Source organism: Pristiophorus japonicus, chromosome 3, assembly GCF_044704955.1.
Source record: "Pristiophorus japonicus isolate sPriJap1 chromosome 3, sPriJap1.hap1, whole genome shotgun sequence".
NCBI lineage: Eukaryota > Metazoa > Chordata > Chondrichthyes > Pristiophoridae > Pristiophorus > Pristiophorus japonicus.
Genome location: NC_091979.1, coordinates 39,911,700 through 39,929,705, shown reverse-complemented (window position 1 = coordinate 39,929,705; position 18,006 = coordinate 39,911,700). Strand labels below are relative to the sequence as shown.

The 18,006-nt window shown below is 45.0% G+C and overlaps 1 protein-coding gene across 3 annotated transcripts in view; it reads right to left on the bottom strand.

Annotated features, from left to right (window-relative positions):
- Positions 1 to 18,006, bottom strand: part of gli2a (GLI family zinc finger 2a) — a 431,013-nt gene that overhangs the window by 141,465 nt on the left and 271,542 nt on the right. For all 3 annotated transcript variants that reach the window (XM_070875288.1, XM_070875289.1, XM_070875290.1), the window contains one exon: positions 318 to 423. In XM_070875288.1, coding sequence (XP_070731389.1) covers positions 318 to 423 — 106 coding nt within the window. The remainder of the gene's footprint in view (positions 1 to 317; positions 424 to 18,006) is intronic.

Here is an 18,006-nt window from a genome sequence, read left to right as displayed (position 1 = left end):
GGAAGAGGCCCACGCCAGCAAATGGACAATCAGAACCGCAGTCAACCCAAGTTGTTCTGGAGCGCCTCCTAGTGGCCAGCGGCTCATGGCAGAGAGCTCGATCACCTTTTTGGTGTGATAGCGGTGCATCTCGCCAGGAAGGCAAGTTAAGCGAGGAGAATGTAATCAAAATGGGACGAGGAAGAAAGTGCTGAGTAAAGCCTCACTTATATGGGCTTCATATATTTTCTTCCAACTGAGGTGTAAAAAAAAAATTGCAGCAGATAAAATAAGTACACAATAATGGTAAACAATCAACATGTTCAGCGTATACCTACCCAGGAAAGGCGTGGATCGAGTGAGGTTCGTAATGGTACCTTCCCTCATGATGCCGCATATCAATCGGTATGGGCGTGTGGAATGCTGGGAAAATGTGGTGCGAGGCTGAAATAAATAAAGAAAAGGAGACATTAAAAAAAAGGTGCTGCAAAAAGTGTAAAAAAAAAAGTTCAAAGGCAACAGCTCCCATAAAGCTGTAGATATTTCAGAGCGAGAGCATGTTCACTGGAAAGAAAGATGAGGAGCTTCATGTTCACTATTGGCTCAATCAGACAAGAGAAGCAGAATTAATAAATAATCAAAGTCATTCGCAGCGTTCCTACATTAAAGGCCTCCAACTGGGTTTCTGACAAAGACCTGCAGCTACACATGCTTTGAACTCTAAAAGATGGGAGGAAGTGTGAGAGAAACTAGTGGGAAGGACACAAACAGAACATGACAGGACTGTGAGAGGGGAATCACAGGTCGGAATCAGTGCTGAATGCAATAGCTGATCCAGTACTGCGGGAGGAAGGTTTGTGTGGGGGTGGAGGTCAGGGTGGGGGGGTGGGGGGGCGGGGGGGGGGGGGGGGTGGGGGAGGACTAAGCTCCTCTGGCACCGCACAGTATGGATGTTAACGGGGTGTTGGTACAGGATAGGGTTGCTCAGACAAACAAAGCCACTTCAGCTGGCTTCTAATCAGACAGATGATGCCTAAATCTTTGGGGGATTAAGTACAGGGGATTCAGACTTAGCACGTTCAAAAAATTACATCAAGCGCAGCCCAATTACATCTGAAATAGTATGTGAGGTTCAACGCATCTCATCTGAAGTGGCTGTAAAGTAAATTACAGACCCCTGTCAACTCTTCCTTGCTTCTGCCCATACTTCAGATGATGACTACCCTTTGGTTATTGAAACTGCTGAAGCAGAGCCAAATGTATTAGAGTCCCCCAGCTTTTCATTTATCATACAATCTCCTGCTTTGATAGTTCAGTAAACTCTGCTCAGCCCAGTATTAACGTTCACCTGTCAAAGTACAAACCACGTTCAGAGACTGACAGCCATCTTAATCATGAACAGCAGCTCAATCAGTCTTTACATAAGGTTTGAAAAATTAAGCATTATAGTTCTCTGTTGTGCAATACAAGAGATGGGTATGCGGCACAAAAGGCTGAATATTCCTAGATTTGATAAACCCAATTCTGATATGGTTCAAAATCTCACAGTAGGGGGCCAGCCATGCTGACATCAGATAATAAGATAAGTCATGAAGTGAAAGGAGAGGGTAAAGGCTTTAGTGAGGGAAAATAAGTCTATTCTGTGTCAAATAAATTGTGCTGACTTGATACCGAATTTCACGCTTTCTGATGAATAAATAAAAGTTATTGTTGGATTCATATTTTCTGCCACACTCTTGACTCTCACACAGGCTTCGAAGGTTCAGGAGCCCAAACTGTATCAAACAAGTTGGCTCAGTGTTTGACAAGCTGGGGGCTGGCCGCTTTATGGATACGCGGAACGACCAGTATAATGGGCCTCTGTTCTGCTGCCCAGCCACGGAGTGGGAGCAAGCAAAACAGCTTTTATTCAACTCGCAGCTGAAGTTAATGCACCATGAATAATGGTCAGAACGAATAACAGAGGAGAATTACCCTCGTGAAAAATAGGGAGAGGGGGGCACTGAGGTCTGGGAGAAGAAAGCAGCTAGAACTAGGTCATGAAAACATGACAGTTGAGTGGGTCAGAGCAAATAGTGGCGTGGTGGAATTCAGCTCATCGACGGTGACACACCAGCTGATTCATCGTTTCAGGGTAAACCTCTCTCAGTTACACACTGCTATTAACCGTTTCAACAACAACAACAACCAAGAGCTGGAAAGTGGGATTAGGCTGGATAGGTCTTAGTCAGCCGGCGCGGACATAATGGACAAAAATGGCCTCCTTCCGTGCTGTACATTTGTGTGATTTGATTAACAACTTGTATTTATATAGCGCCTTTAACGTAGTGAAACGTCCGAAGGCACTTCACAGGCGTATTATGAGATATTGACATCGAGCTGCATAAGCAGAAATTAGGTGACAGAGAGAAGATTTAAGGAGCGTCTTGAAGGAGGAAAGAGAGGAAGAGAGGCAGAAAGGTTTAGGCAGGCAGCATGGAGGGATTTGAAAATAAGGATGAGAATTTTGAAATCGAGGCGTTGCTTAACCAGAAGCCAATGTAGGTCAGAGAGCACAGGAGTGATGGGTGAGCGGGACTTGGTGCGAGTTAGGACATGGGCTGCCGAGTTTTGGATCACCTCTAATGTACGTAGGGTAGTATGTGGGAGGCCAGTGCATTGGAATAGTCAAGTCTAGAGGTAACAAAGGCATGGATGAGGGTTTCAGCAGCAGATGAGCTGAGGCAAGGGTGGAGACGGGCAAAGTTACGGAAGTGGAACTAGGCGATCTTAGTTATGCTGCAGATATGTGATCGGTAGTTCATTTCAGGGTTAAATATGGCACCAAGGTTGCGAGCTGTCTGGTTTAACCTTAGACAGAAGTTGGGAGAATGGCTAGGGAATGGAGTTTGTTATGCACTGTTATTAATCTTTTCAGGGTAAACCTCTCACCATTACATTCCGTGTTATTAATCGTTTCGGGGTAAACCTCTCTCAGTTGCACACTGTGCGCTTAACTGTTTCAAGCTGAATGTCCTCGGCTGTCAGTGGGTTGACTTCAGGCCAGGTTGTGTGCAGTAGTTTGTACAGAGCCTGGACCCTGTCAGCACTTGTGGGGAAATATGTTTTTGATTATAAAAATACCAAATTAAGAGATTCAAATTTACAATTTTAAAAAAGGACACAATACTTTTGGGTTATTAATATTAATTTGGGAAAGGTCACAATGAAAGCAAAAGGTTTTTCGAATATGAGTAATTTTAAGGTAGCTGAAATTTTGTGTGTGGTGTGAGGCTGATTCGTGGCTATTTCCTGCTACTGGTGATTGAGAATTATTATAAACACTAGGGAATCACATTCATTTTCTGATATCATAGAATCATACAGCACAGAAGACCATTTGGCCCATCGTGCCTTGAAAGAGCTATCCAATTAATCCAACTCCCCTGCTCTTACCCTATAGCCCTGCAAATGTTTCCATTTCAAGTATTTATCAAATTCCTTTTCGACAGTTACAATTGAATCTGCTTCCACCACCCTTTCAGTTAGTGCCATCCAGATCATAACAACTCACTGCTTAAAAAAAATGATCTTCATCTCCCCTTGTTCTTTTGCCAATTGCCTTAAATCTGTGTCCTCAGGTTACCTTCCTGCCAGTGGAACATTTCTCCTCACTTACTCTATCAAAACCTTTCAGGATTTTGAACGCCTCGATCAAATCTCCTTACGAAAATATAATCTCATCTCTCCTCTGGTTCTTTTGCCAATTACCTTATATCTCTGTCCTCAGGCTTACCTGCCTCAACCAGTGTAAACAGTTTCTCCTTATCTACCATTCATATATTAATTCTTAGAAGAGGGCGGAGTTACTCGAATCTGAAAACTCCAATGAAGACATGGTGGGGGGGGGGCGGGGCTGGGGGTGGTTGATTTGACACCCACTAGATCCATAGCAATGCAGAGTTTCACAACAGTACCTTTGGGACTTTGATGTCAGCTTATGTCAGATCAGACATGATCAGTAATGCAGTGACTGCATAGTGCTACTAGTAACGACACTGAGCACAGCTTCTCCAAACCGAGTGACATTTACCAGCTAAACCACCACTTCAGAGCCCTTTCCGAGCTGCCAGCAATATCTGCAATATCTGCTCAGAAAACGTTTTTGACAAGAACAAAACTTAAGTCAAAGCAATTTGTTGTCTCTTCTAATTCTGGTTTCTTGAGCATCCCTGATTATAATCGCTCAGCCATTGGTGGCCCGTGCCTTCTGTTGCCTAGGCCCTAAGCTCTGGAATTCCCTGCCTAAACCTTTCTGCCTCTCTGACGCTCCTTAAAACCAATCTCTTTGATCAAGCTTTTGGTCACCTGTCCTAATTTCTCCTTATGTGGCTTGGTGTCAAATTTTTTGTCTCATAATACTCCTGTAAAGTGCCTAGGGATGTTTCACTACATTAAAGGCGCTATATAAATACAAGTTGTTGTTGTTCTGAGTACTGGTGACTTCATTTAAGATCATTTTATAATAGAACTCTCAAATACCTGTGCTTTCATATGTGACGGCACACCATCGATGTTCATTGCTTTGTATTGTCACCAAATTAGAACAGCAGGACACTCAGCCCCTCAAGGCTGTTCCGCCATTCAATTAGATCATGGCTGATCGTACTGTAACTCCACCTAACACACTCGGTTCCGTAACCCTCAATGCCCCGATCAAAGATCTGTCAATCTCAGTTTTAAATTGTTTCAATTGACTCTCAGCCTCAACAGGGAGAGAGTTCCAGATTTCCACTATACTTTATGCAGCAATTATATGAATATCTGCCAAAAATAAGCCTTTAGTTCCCACCATTTCCAAAAAAGTATTTTATTATCTCGCCCTCGCGAATTCTCCTACAGCAATCTGATACAAACAAAATCTCCCAATTTCCAAATCTACGGTAACTGTTTACCCGACAGCAGGATGGCCAGTAGTCAAGTTATGGGTCTCTTGTCCCTGGTATTTTTTTCTATTCAAGAATGCATTTGCCTTTTTTCTATCTCTCCCTTCACTCCTCCCCTCCCCTCCCCTTTCAGCCAATAGTCAAGATTAAAGATTCACCCTGTCAGCAATCGCTCGCTTAAGTTGGCACTCCACCACTCCATGGCAAGTTAAAGCACAGTACCCGTACTAACACAGCGCTTCAGATTTCAGTTCTGAACAGCATCATCGTGTTCTGAATTCGGAAACCCATTTATCAGACTCAGATTTCCAAAAGATGCAAATCAGTTTGATTAATGGCCTGAGGTTAGAGGTCAGTGAGCACCTGTCACTGCATTGACCTAAAATGGGCAGAGGTCTCAAATGATCCAAACTGGCTGAATTCAGAAAGAACTCCTAACTCCTAAACAGAGTAGATAGAGAGAAACTGTTCCCATTGCCGGAAGGGCCGAGAACCAGAGGACACAGATTAAAGATGATTGGCAGAAGAACCAAAGGCGACATGAGGAAAAACTTTCTTACGCAGTGAATGGTTAGGATCTGGAATGCACTGCCTGAAGCGGTGGTGGAGGCAGATTCAATTGTGGCTTTCAAAAGGGAATTGGATAAGAACCTGAAGGGAAAAAACTGCAGGGCTACGGGGAAAGTGGAACTAGCTGAAGTGCTCTTGCAGAGAGCTGGCATGGGCTCAAGGGGCCGAATTGCCTCCCTCTGTGCTGTAAGCATTCTATGAGTCTAATCTACGAACTCAGAGGCTCATCCTTGCTAAAAATTCTTAACCCTTTCACACAAAAATTTCAATCTATTGACCGGAGAGATGAACCAAAGAAAAGCAAACATAATAAAACAGCTGCCTGGTATCAAAGTGGTTTTCCTTTTTAAACCATACTTTGCTTTGCGTGCGTGGCAGTTTGTTAAGAATCAAAAAGATGGGTTTTTGGTAATGCTTTACATTATAGTCATGATCATCAACTCCCACATTGATTGGAAAATTACTTTTGAATCATTTTAACAACATTCACCCTGAAAATGAGCAATTGGTAAATGGATTGACTAGTTGTAGCAGGTGATCTGTGTTGGTTTTCTCAAAGGTTTCATTAATTCACTTGCTGGTTTACTGCTGGGCGTGCCTGAGCTCCAGCTGTCACAGGTACAGATTTGCTGTCACAGGTACAGATTTACTTGCGCATAGAGTTTACCAGAGCCCTAGATGAGATCAGGGGGTCGAAATTCAGCCTCCTGAAAATGCCTTTTAACGCCAGAAAGCGGCGGCCACACGGCAGAGTTGAATGGCTGCTACTCGCGAAATTCTCCGTGGTGATTTTTCCGGCGATCCCCACTTCCGCCCCGCTGCTCCCGACCCCTCCTAAGTGCATCAGCAAAGCACGCATCGCGATCTCCCACACGTCAAGCTAAATGCGGAGTAAAAATCTTCAGGCCGCCGAGCGGTGCCCCCGACAGTTTTTTCTGTCATAGAAACATTGGTGCATTGTGTTTGCAGTGTGTGCGACATGGCTGTGTGGCGGCCATTCAAGGGGAGCGCACTGCCGCGGCCGCCATTTTAATTTTTGTAGGCCGAATGCCAGGTCAATTATCCCCTGGGTTCGGCCGGGCTGCTAACAGGCAGCCTGGCACCCTCTCTTATGCTGTCTGGTACTGATGCTTTCCCTCTGGAGTCTGCAGTGAAAGCACCTCTGTGGGTACATCGGTTGGGATGACCATGAGCCCCACTGAAACCAATCTCTCCACCTACAGCCATCTACCAGTCATTTTTCTCACCAAGGCATTTGGTTGAATCATCAGCCTCATCGCATGGCCAAATTTTCGCCTTAGCCAAAGAAAACAAATCAAGATTGTCGGAGGTGCATATAAAAGAAAGACAGTATTTATATAGCATCATATTGTATCTAATTTGGGTACTTTAAAAGGGCTAAATTGAGGACTAGGCCTCGAGTATAGAAGATTGGGGGTAACATGGGAGCAGATCGAGAGGTCAGCATCGCGAGAGCGGGTAGCGTGGGAGGTTAAAGGTCGGCGGCAGCGAGAGGAGCGGCGGAAGATCGGGAGGCCAGCATCGTGACAGCAGGCGGCGCCGGAGGTTAAAGGTCGGCGGCAGCGAGAGAAGCGGTGGCAGATCGGGAGGCCAGCTGGTGCAGGGGCAGAGGCTGGAGGTAAAACAAAGAAGTAGAAAGAAATCGAAGGGTGATGTCACAAGCAAGCGGGTAAGTGATTGGCTGGAAGATTCATGTGTATTTAATCTTTTTTTTCTTCTTTTATTTGTTGCCAAATTAAGTTAATTTAAGGCATTAAGTCATGGCAGGAGAGCCCAGACCTGTGTCATGCTCCTCCTGTGCTATGTGGGAACTCAGGGACGCTTCTGGTGTCCCTGACAATGACATGTGCTGGAAGTGTATCCAGCTGCAGCTCCTGACAGACCGCATTGTGGCACTGGAGCTGCGCATGGATTCACTCTGGAGCATCCGCGATGCTGAGGATGACATGAATAGCATGTTTAGTGAGTTGGTCACACCGCAGGTAAAGGTTACTGAGGCAGATAGGGAATGGGTGACCATCAGGCAGAGCAGCGGAAGGAAGGTAGTGCAGGGGTCCGCTGTGGCCATCGCCCTCTAAAACAGATAAACCGTTTTGGGTACAGTTGGGTGGGGATGACTCATCAGGGAGGGCAGCTGCAGCCAAGTTCATGGCAGCATGAGTGGCTCTGCTGCACAGGAGGGCAGGAAAAAGAGTGGGAGAGCTATAGTAATAGGGGATTCTATTGTAAGGGGAATAGATAGGTGTTTCTGCAGCCGCAATCGAGACTCCAGCATGGTATGTTGCCTCCCTAGTGCAAGGGTCAAGGATGACTCGGAGCGGGTGCAGGGCATTTTGAAAAGGCAGGGTGAACAGCCAGTTGTCATGGTGCATATAGGTACCAACGATATAGGTAAAAAGCGGGATGAGGTCCTACAAACTGAATTTAGAGAGCTAGGAGTTAAATTAAAAAGCAGGATCTCAAAGGTAGTAATCTCAGGATTGCTACCAGTGCCACGTGCTAGTCAGAGTAGAAATTGCAGAATAGCTAAGATGAATACGTGGCTTGAGGAGTGCTGCAGGAGGGAGGGATTCAAATTTCTGGGATATTGGACCTGGTTCTGGGGGAGGTGGGACCAGTACAAAGTGGACGGTCTGCACCTGGGCAGGACTGGAACCAATGTCCTAGGGGGAGTGTTTGCTAGTGCTGCTGGGGAGGGGTTAAAATAATATGGCAGGGGAATGGGAACCTATGCAGGGAGACAGAGGGAAGTAAAATGGGGGCAGAAGCAAAAGATAGAAAGAGGAAAAGTGGAGGGCAGAGAAACCCAAGGCAAAAATCAAAAAGGGCCACATTACAGCAAAATTCGAAAGGGACAAAGTGTGTTAAAAAGACAAGCCTGAAGACTTTGTACCACAATGCGAGGAGTATTCATAACAAGTTGGACAAATTAACTGCGCAGACAGCTATTAACGAATATGAGATAATTGGGATTACAGAGACATGGCTCCAGGGTGACCAAGGCTGGGAACTCAACATTCAGGAAGGATAGACAGAAAGGAAAAGGAGGTGGGGTAGCGTTGATGGTTAAAGAGGAAATTAACGCAATAGTAAGGAAGGACATTTGCGTGGATGATGAGGAATCTGTATGGGTAGAGCTGCGGAATACCAAAGGGCAGAAAATGCTAGTGGGAATTGTGTACAGACCACCAAACAGTAGTAGTGAGTTTGGGGACAGCATCAAACAAGAAATTAGGGATGCATGCAATAAAGGTACAGCAGTTATCATGGGCGACTTTAATCTACATATAGATTGGGCTCACCAAACTGGAAGCAATACGGTGGAGGAGGATTTCCTGGAATCCATTAGGGATGCATTTCTAGACCAATATGTTGAGGAATACTCTAGAGGGCTGACCATCCTTGACTGAATGATGTGTAATGAGAAAGGACTAATTAGCAATTTGTTGTGTGAGGCCCCTTGGGGAAGAGTGACCATAATATGGTAGAATACTTTATTAAGATGGAGAGTGACACAGTTAATTCAGAGACTAGGGCCCTGAACTTAAGGAAAGGTAACTTTAATGGTATAAGACTTGAATTGGCTAGAATAGACTGGCAAAGGATACTTAGAAGGTTGACGGTGGATAGGCAATGGCAAACATTTAAAGATCACATGAATGAACTTCAACAATTGTATATCCCTTTCTGGAGTAAAAATAAAACGGGAAGGTGGCTCAACAGTGGCTAACAAGGGAAATTAGGGATGGTGTTAAATCCAAGGAAGAGTCATATTGGCCAGAAAAAGCAGCAAACCTGAGGACTGGGAGAAATTTAGAATCCAGCAGAGGAGGACTAAGGGTTTAATTAGGAGGGGGCAAATAGAGTATGAGAGGAAGATTGCTGGGAACATAAAAACTGACTGCAAAAGCTTCTATAGATATGTGAAGAGAAAAAGATTAGTGAAGACAAATGTAGGTCCCTTCCAGTCAGAATCAGGTGAATTTATAATGGGGAACAGAGAAATGGCAGACCAATTGAACAAATACTTTGGTTCTGTCTTCACGAAGGAAGACATAAATAATCTTCCGGAAATACGAGGGGACCAAGGGTCTATCGAGAAGGAAGAAGTGAAGGAAATCCTTATTAGTCAGGAAATTGTGTTAGGGTAATTAATGGGATTGAAGACCGATAAATCCCCAGAGTCTGATAATCTGCCTCCCAGAGTACTTAAGGAAGTGGCCCAGAAATAGTGGATGCATTGGTGATCATTTTCCAACAGTCTATCGACTCTGGATCAGTTCCTATGGACTGGAAGGTGGCTAATGTAACACCACTTTTTTAAAAAGGGGGGAAGAGAGCAAACAGGTAATTATAGAATGGTTAGCCTGACATCAGTAGTGGGTAAAATGTTGGAATCAATTATTAAAGATGAAATAGCAGTGCATTTGGAAAGCAGTGACAGGATCAGTCCAAGTCAGCATGGATTTATGAAAGGGAAATCATGCTTGACAAATCTAGAATTTTTTGAGGTTGTAACTAGTAGAGTGGACAAGGGAGAACCAGTGGATGTGGTGTATTTGGACTTTCAAAAGGCTTCTGACAAGGTCCCACACAAGAGATTGGTGTGCAAAATTAAAGCACATGGTATTGGGGGTAATATAGTGATGTGGATAGAGTACTGGTTGGCAGACAGGAAGCAGAGAGTCAGGATAAATGGGTCCTTTTCAGAATGGCAGGCAGTGACTAGTGGGGTGCCACAGGGCCAAGTGCTGGGACCCCAGCTATTTACAATATACATCAATGATTTAGATGAAGGAATTGAGTGTAATATCTCCAAGTTTGCAGATGACACTAAGTTGGGTGGCGGTGTGAGCTGTGAGGAGGATGTTAAGAGGCTGCAGGTTGACTTGGACAGGTTAGGTGAATGGGCAAATGCATGGCAGATGCAGTGTAATGTGGATAAATGTGAGGTTATCCACTTTGGTGGCAAAAATATGAAGGCAGAATATTATCTGAATGGCGGCAGATTAGGAAAAGGGGAGGTGCAACGAGACTTGGGCAGGAGTTCGGAGCAGCGCGTGTTCGGGGAGCCTATAAAAGCCCATCAATCGTCGTAGAGGCGGGAGTTCGGAGCAGCGTGAGTTCGGGGAGTTCGGGAGGCCTATAAAAGCCCATCAATCGTCGGAGAGGCGGGAGTTCGGTGCAGCGCGAGTTCGGGGAGGTCGGCAGGCCTACCGGTGCAGCTGCAGCAGGGGCAGAAGGTAAACAAAGAAGTAGAAAGTAATTGAAAGGTGACGTCACAGCCAAGGGGTAAGTGATTGGCTGGTGATTTGTGAATAATTTTTCTTGTTCTTTTCTCTATCAGTAGGTAACCTTTAGCATTGTTGTTGCCAAATTAAGTTAATCTAAGGGTTAAGTTATGGCAGGAGAGCTCGGACACGTGTTATGCTCCTCCTGTGCTATGTGGGAAATCAGGGATGCTGGAAAGCGTCCCTGATGATTATATGTGCGGGAAGTGTATCCGCCTGCAGCACCTGACTGACCGCATTGTGGCACTGGAGCTGCGGGTGGATTCACTCTGGAGCATCCACGATGGTGAGAATGACGTGAATAGCACATTTAGTGAGTTGGCCACACCGCAGGTAAAGGGTACACAGGCAGATAGGGGATGGGTGACCAACAGAAAGAGCACTGGAAGGAAGGTAGTGCAGGGGTCCCCTGTGGTCATCCCCCTGCAAAACAGATAAACCGCTTTGGGTACTGTTGAGGGGGATGACTCATCAGGGGAGGGCAGCAGCAGCCAAGCTCATGGCATCGTGCTCTGCTGCACAGGAGGGCAGGAAAAGAGTGGGAGAGCTATAGTGGTAGGGGATTCTATTGTAAGAGGAATAGATAAGATGTTTCTGTGGCCGCAATCGAGACTCCAGGATGGTATGTTGCGTCCCTGGTGCAAGGGTCAAGGATGTCTTGGAGCGGATGCAGGACATTTTGAAAAGGCAGGGTGAACAGCCAGTTGTTGTGGTGCATATAGGGACCAACGATATAGATTTTAAAAAATGCGATGAGGTCCTACAACCTGAATTTAGGGAGCTAGGAGGCAAATTGAAAAGCAGGACCTCAAAGGTAGTAATCTCAGGATTGCTACCAGTGCCATGTGCTAGTCAGATAGGAATTGCACGATAGCTCAGATGAATACATGGCTTGAGGAGTGGTGCAGAAGGGAGGGATTCAAATTTCTGCGATATTGGGACCGGTTCTGGGGAAGGTGGGACCAGTACAAAGCGGACGGTCTGCACCTGGGCAGGACCGGAACCAATGTCCGAGGGGGAGTGTTTGCAAGTGCTGTTGAGGAGGGGTTAAACTAATATGGCAGGGGGATGGGAACCTATGCAGGGAGACAGAGGGAACTAAAATAGGGGACAGAAGGAAAAGATAGAAATAAGAAAAGTAAAAGTGGAGGGCAGAGAAACCCAGGCAAAAATCAAAAAGAACCACATTGCGGCAAAATTCTAAAAGGGCAAAGTGTGTTAAAAATACAAGCCTGATGGCTCTGTACCTCAATGCAAGGAGTATTTGTAATAATTAACTGCACAGGCAGCAATTAATGAATATGTTATAATTGGCATCACAGAGATATGGCTCCAGGGTGACCAAGGCTGGGAACTCAACATCCAGGGGTATTCAACATTCATGAAGGATAGACAGAAAGGAAAAGGAGGTGGGATAGTGTTGCTGGTTGAAGAGGAAATTAACGCAATAGTAAGGAAGGGCATTAACTTGGATGATGTGGAATCTGTATGGGTGGAGCTGCGGAATACCAAAGGGCAGAAACACTAGTGGAAGTTGTGTACAGACCACCAAACAGTAGTAGTGGGGTTGGGGACAGCATCAAGCAAGAATCTATGGATGCATGCAATAAAGGTACAGCAGTTATCATGGGCGACTTTAATCTACATATAGATTGGGCTAACCAAACTAGCAGCAATACGATGGACGAGGATTTCCTGCAGTGTATTACGGATGGTTTTCTGCACTAATACGTCGAGGAACCAACTAGAGGGCTGGCCATCCTAGACTGGGTGATGTGTAATGAGAAAGGACTAATTAGCAATCTTGTTGTGCGAGGCCCCTTGGGGAAGAGTGACCATAATATGGTAGAATTCCTTATTAAGATGGAGAGTGACACAGTTAATTCAGAGACTAGGGTCCTGAACGTAAGGAAAGGTAACTTCGATGATATGAGACGTGAATTGGCTAGAATAGACTGGCAAATGATACTTACAGGGATGACAGTGGATAGGCAATGGCAAACATTTAAAGATCACATGGATGAATTTCAACAATTGTACATCCCTTTCTGGAGTAAAAATAAAACGGGGAAGGTGGCTCAACTATGGCTAACAAGGGAAATTAAGGATAGTGTTAAATCCAAGGAAGAGGCATATAAATTGGCAAGAAAAAGCAGCAAACCTGAGGACTGGAAGAAATTTAGAATTCAGCAGAGGAGGGCAAAGGGATTAATTAGGAGGGGGAACATAGAGTATGAGAGGAAGCTTGCCGGTAACATAAAAACTGACTGCAAAAGCTTCTATAGATATGTGAAGAGAAAAAGATTAGTGAAGACAAAAGTAGGTACCTTGCAGTCAGATTCAGGTGAATTTATAATGGGGTACAATGAAATGGCGGACCAGTTGAACAAATACTTTGGTTCTGTCTTCACGAAAGAAGACACAAATAACCTTCCAGATGTACTAGGGGACTGAGGGTCGAGTGAGAAGGATATTCTTATTAGGCGGGAAATTGTGTTCAGGAAATTGATGGGATTGAAGGCCGATAAATCCCCGGGGATTGATAGTCTGCATCCCAGAGTACTTAAGGAAGTGGCCCTAGAAATAGTGGATGCATTGGTGATCATTTTCCAACAGTCTATCAACTCTGGATCAGTTCCTATGGACTAGAGGGTAGCTAATGTAACAACACTTTTTAAAAAAGGAGGGAGAGAGAAAACAGGTAATTATAGACCGGTTAGCCTGACATCAGTAGTAGGGAAAATGTTGGAATCAATTATTAAAGATGACATAACAGCGCATTTGTAAAGCAGTGATAGGATCGGTCCAAGTAAACATGGATTTATGAAAGGCAAACCATACTTGACAAATCTTCTGGAATTATTTGAGGATGTAACTAGTAGAATGGACAAGGGAGAACCAGTGGATGTGGTGTATTTGGACTTTCAAAAGGCTTTTGGCAAGGTCCCACACAAGAGATTGGTGTGCAAAATTAAAGCACATGATATTGGGGGTAACATACTGACGTGGATAGAGAACTGGTTGGCAGACAGGAAGCAGAGAGTCGGGTTAAATGGGTCCTTTTCAGAATGACAGGCAGTGACTAGTGGGGTGCCGCAGGGCTCAGTGCTGGGACCCCAGCTATTTACAATATACATCAATGATTTAGATGAAGGAATTGAGTCTAATATCTCCAAGTTTGCAGATGACACTAAACTGGGTGGCGGTGTGAGCTGTAAGGAGGATGCTAAGAGGCTGTAGGGTGACTTGGACAGGTTAGGTGAGTGGGCAAATGCAGTATAATGTGGATAAATGTGAGGTTATCCACGAAGGCAGAATATTATCTGAATGGCGGCAGATTAGGAAAAGGGGAGGTGCAACGAGACTTGGGTGTCATGGTACATCAGTCATTGAAATTTGGCATGCAGGTACAACAGGCGGTGAAGAAGGCAAATGGTATGTTGGTTTTGAGTGAAGGAGCAGGGAGGTTTTACTGCAGTTGTACAGGGCCTTTGTGAGGCCTCACCTGGAATATTATGTTCAGTTTTGGTCTCCTAACCCGAGGAAGGACGTTCTTGCTATTGAGGGAGTGCAGCGAAGGTTCACCAGACTGATTCCCGGGATGGCTGGACTGACATATGTGGAGAGACTGCATCGACTGGGCCTTTATTCACTGGAGTTTAGAAGAATGAGAGGGGATCTCATAGAAACATATAAAATTCTGACGGGACTAGACAGGTTAGATGCAGGAAGAATGTTCCCAATGTTGGGGAAGTCCAGAACCAGGAGACACAGTCTAAGGATAAGGGGTAAGCCATTTAGGACTGAGATGAGGAGAAACTTCTTCACTCAAGAGTTGTTAACCTGTGGAATTCCCAACCAGAGAGTTGTTGATGCCAGTTCGTTGGATATATTCAAGAGGGAGTTAGATGTGGCCCTTACAGCTAAAGGGATCAAGGGATATGGAGAGAAAGCAGGAAAGGGGTACTGAGGTGAATGATCAGCCATGATCTTATTGAACGGTGGTGCAGGCTCGAAGGGCCTACTCCTGCACCTAATTTCTATGTTTCTATAATTGAGGTATTTAAGCTGATTAAAGGATTTGATTGGTAGATTGAGAGAAACTATTTCTGGTTGAGGGGGGGTGGGTGTCAAGAATAAGGGGGCATAACCTTAAAATTACAGCTAAACTCTTTAACCGTGATTGATGTCAGGAAGCATCTCTTCACACAAACAATGGTGAAAATCTGGAATTCTCTGCTCAAAAAACACTGAGGCTAGGGGTCATTTGAAAATTTCAAAACTGATAGATTTTTATTAGGCTCGAGTATTATGGGATATGAGACAAAGGCGAGTTGATAGAGTTAAGATGCAGATCAGACATGAGCTAGCTGAATGGTGTAAAGGGTTCCTGGGGTTGCATGGCCTAATCGTGCTCATATGTTCTTTCCTATTTTCTTATGTATATCTCAAAAACATCTCATAGTCCTTCAGATAAACTATTTTTATTCCGGTGCCATTTTAGTTCGGTTTACAGGAGACTGGCATTTGTGAGCTGCACATGGCCTTCTTTGAATTCACACTGTCAACCGCGAGGGACTATGGAACATTCTCCTCTGATTCGGCTGTCCCCAAAAGTTTGTCACCTATCCTCCGCCAGCTCCATGACAACATGCAAGCCATGATCCTGACCAACGGATCCACCACAGAACCAATCTACATCCGGACCGGGATCAAGCAGGGCTGCATCATCGTGCCAACGTTCTTCTCGATCTTCCTCACTGCAATGCTCCATCTCACTCTCAACAAGCTCCCTGCTGGAGTGGAACTAAACTATAGAACCAATGGGAACTTGTTCAACCTTCGTTACCTCCAGGCTAGGTCCAAAGCCGTCCAATCCTCTGTCATTGAACTGCTTACATCTGCACACATTCAGAGCCCGAACTTCAAGCCATGGTCAACATCTTCACCGAGGCGTACGAAAGCATGGCCTTACACTAAACATCCATAAGACAAAGGTCCTCCACCAACCTGACCCCGCCACACAGCACTGCCCCCCACCCCCGGTCATTAAAATCCACGGCGCGGCCTTGGACAATGTGGACCACTTTCCATACCTCGCAAGCCTACCAGCAGCAAGGGCAGACATCGACGACGAGGTCCAACACCGCCTCCAGAGTGCCACTGCAACTTTCGGTCGCCTGAGGAAGAGAGTGTTTGAAGGCCAGGAGCACAAATCTGGCACTAAGCTTATGGTCTGCAGAAAAGTAATGATACCCGCCCTCCTATATGGCTCAGAAACATGGACCATATACAGTAGACACCTCAAAGCGCTGGAGAAGTACCAACAGCGCTGCCTCCACAAGATCCTGCAAATCCACTGGGAGGATAGACACACTAACATCAGTGTTCTCGATCAGGCCAACATCCCCAGCATCAAAGCACTGACCACACTCAACCAGCTCCGTTGGGTGTGTAATGTCTGTAAGCTTGTAATGTTTGTAGCTCCACACTGTGGATGTGGACATATTGTGTACTGCAAGTGCAGAGTTAATAATAAACAGAACTCGGCAGATTTCCGGAGACTTCCGAGAGAGCTGCCTGCCATGTTAGGAAGCTGTGTGTGCTGTGCTCTGTGAAGATATCACATTTGACGACTGAGATGGCATTTTTCGGATGATTTAAAGCTTACATTTTGTTGGTGAAGGATTCAGCCAGCCGACAGAGAGACTTTGGAAGTTTCTGTCTGTGGAAAAAGCTACAAAAATCCGAGGTAAAATACAGCACACGGTGCGAATAGCTAGAGATTAAAATGGCAGGTGTATTGGGACATTTGCGAGAATACAGACACGACCGGGAATGTTTTAAAGCGTATGTTGATCGGCTAGAAATGTATTTCACTGCAAATAACATAATCGAAGTTCCAGACAATGCAGTCCATAACCGGGCTGTGTTGGAATGTAAGAAAGCGATCTTCTTATCGGAGGCAGGTCCGGCATTATATGACACTCTAGTAAATCTGCTTCTGCCTGACGAGCCAAAGACACAACGCTTAAAGAGATTTTAACGAAGCTGCAGCAGCACTATAACCCCAAACCATTAGAAATTGCTGAAAGCTATCGTTTTGGGATTCGGAATCAAAAGGCTGATGAAAGTATCGGTGATTACATTGTTGCATTAAAAAAGCTATCGATGCACTGTAATTTTAGAAACTTTCAAAACCGAGCATTACGGGATCATTTTGTTTGTGGGGTGAAAAATGATGCGATCAGAAGGAAGTTATTGATGACGGACGACTTGACTTTTGAGATTGCTTGTTAGACAGCGAGGTCGATGAACATGGCCGAACAATATTCCCGAGAATTAAATAATGATTACGGTCGTCAGTCAACTGAGATAAATCACCTGCAGGTTAAAAGTAAAAGACGGGCATGGCCGAAAGTCTCAGAAACTAGAAATTCTACCAGAGCATCGAAGTCGTGCTATAGGTGCCTGGAACAACACATTGCTCAAAGTTGTCCAAACGTGAAGGCAGAGTGTTTCTTCTGCAGAAAGACTGGGCATCTTGCGAAGGCATGCCGACTGAAGGGCAAACCAGTTTTTAAAGCTATGAGTCCAGCGTTCAAAGCTACGAGTAGAAATCCCAAGAGACTACATAGCATGGAAGAACAACAACAGGACGAGGAGATGTTAGAGTTACACATCATCAGGAGCACGAGGTTAATGGACAGCAATTCGGAAAGTATCAAAATCCACATAGATGTTGTATGATTCAAGATACCAATGGAAATCGACACGGGTGCATCCATGAGTATAGTACCGGAGTCACTGTACCTCGACAAATTGCGTGATTTTCAACTGGAGAAATCCAAGATAGAGCTGCGAGGCTATTCGGGAGAGAAAATTCCTGTGGTAGGTCATATCATCGTACCGGTGAAATATAAAGATCAATTTCAGAACTTGCCTCTAATAGTAGTGAAAGGAGACAAGCCTACCTTACCAAGAAGAAATTGGTTGAGTTCACTGAAGCTGGATTGGAGTAAGATTTTCTGTGTGGAAGTGAGATTTTCATCAATGGATGAGGTTATCAAGAAGTATCCGAAGGTGTACTGCGAAACGGACAGTCCGATCCAAGGCTTCAAGGCGAGTGTCGGGTACAGAAGGACGCTAGATCGGTTTACTACAAGTCATGTTCCGTACCATATGCACTCAAGGACAAAGTTGAGCAAGAACTCAAAAGA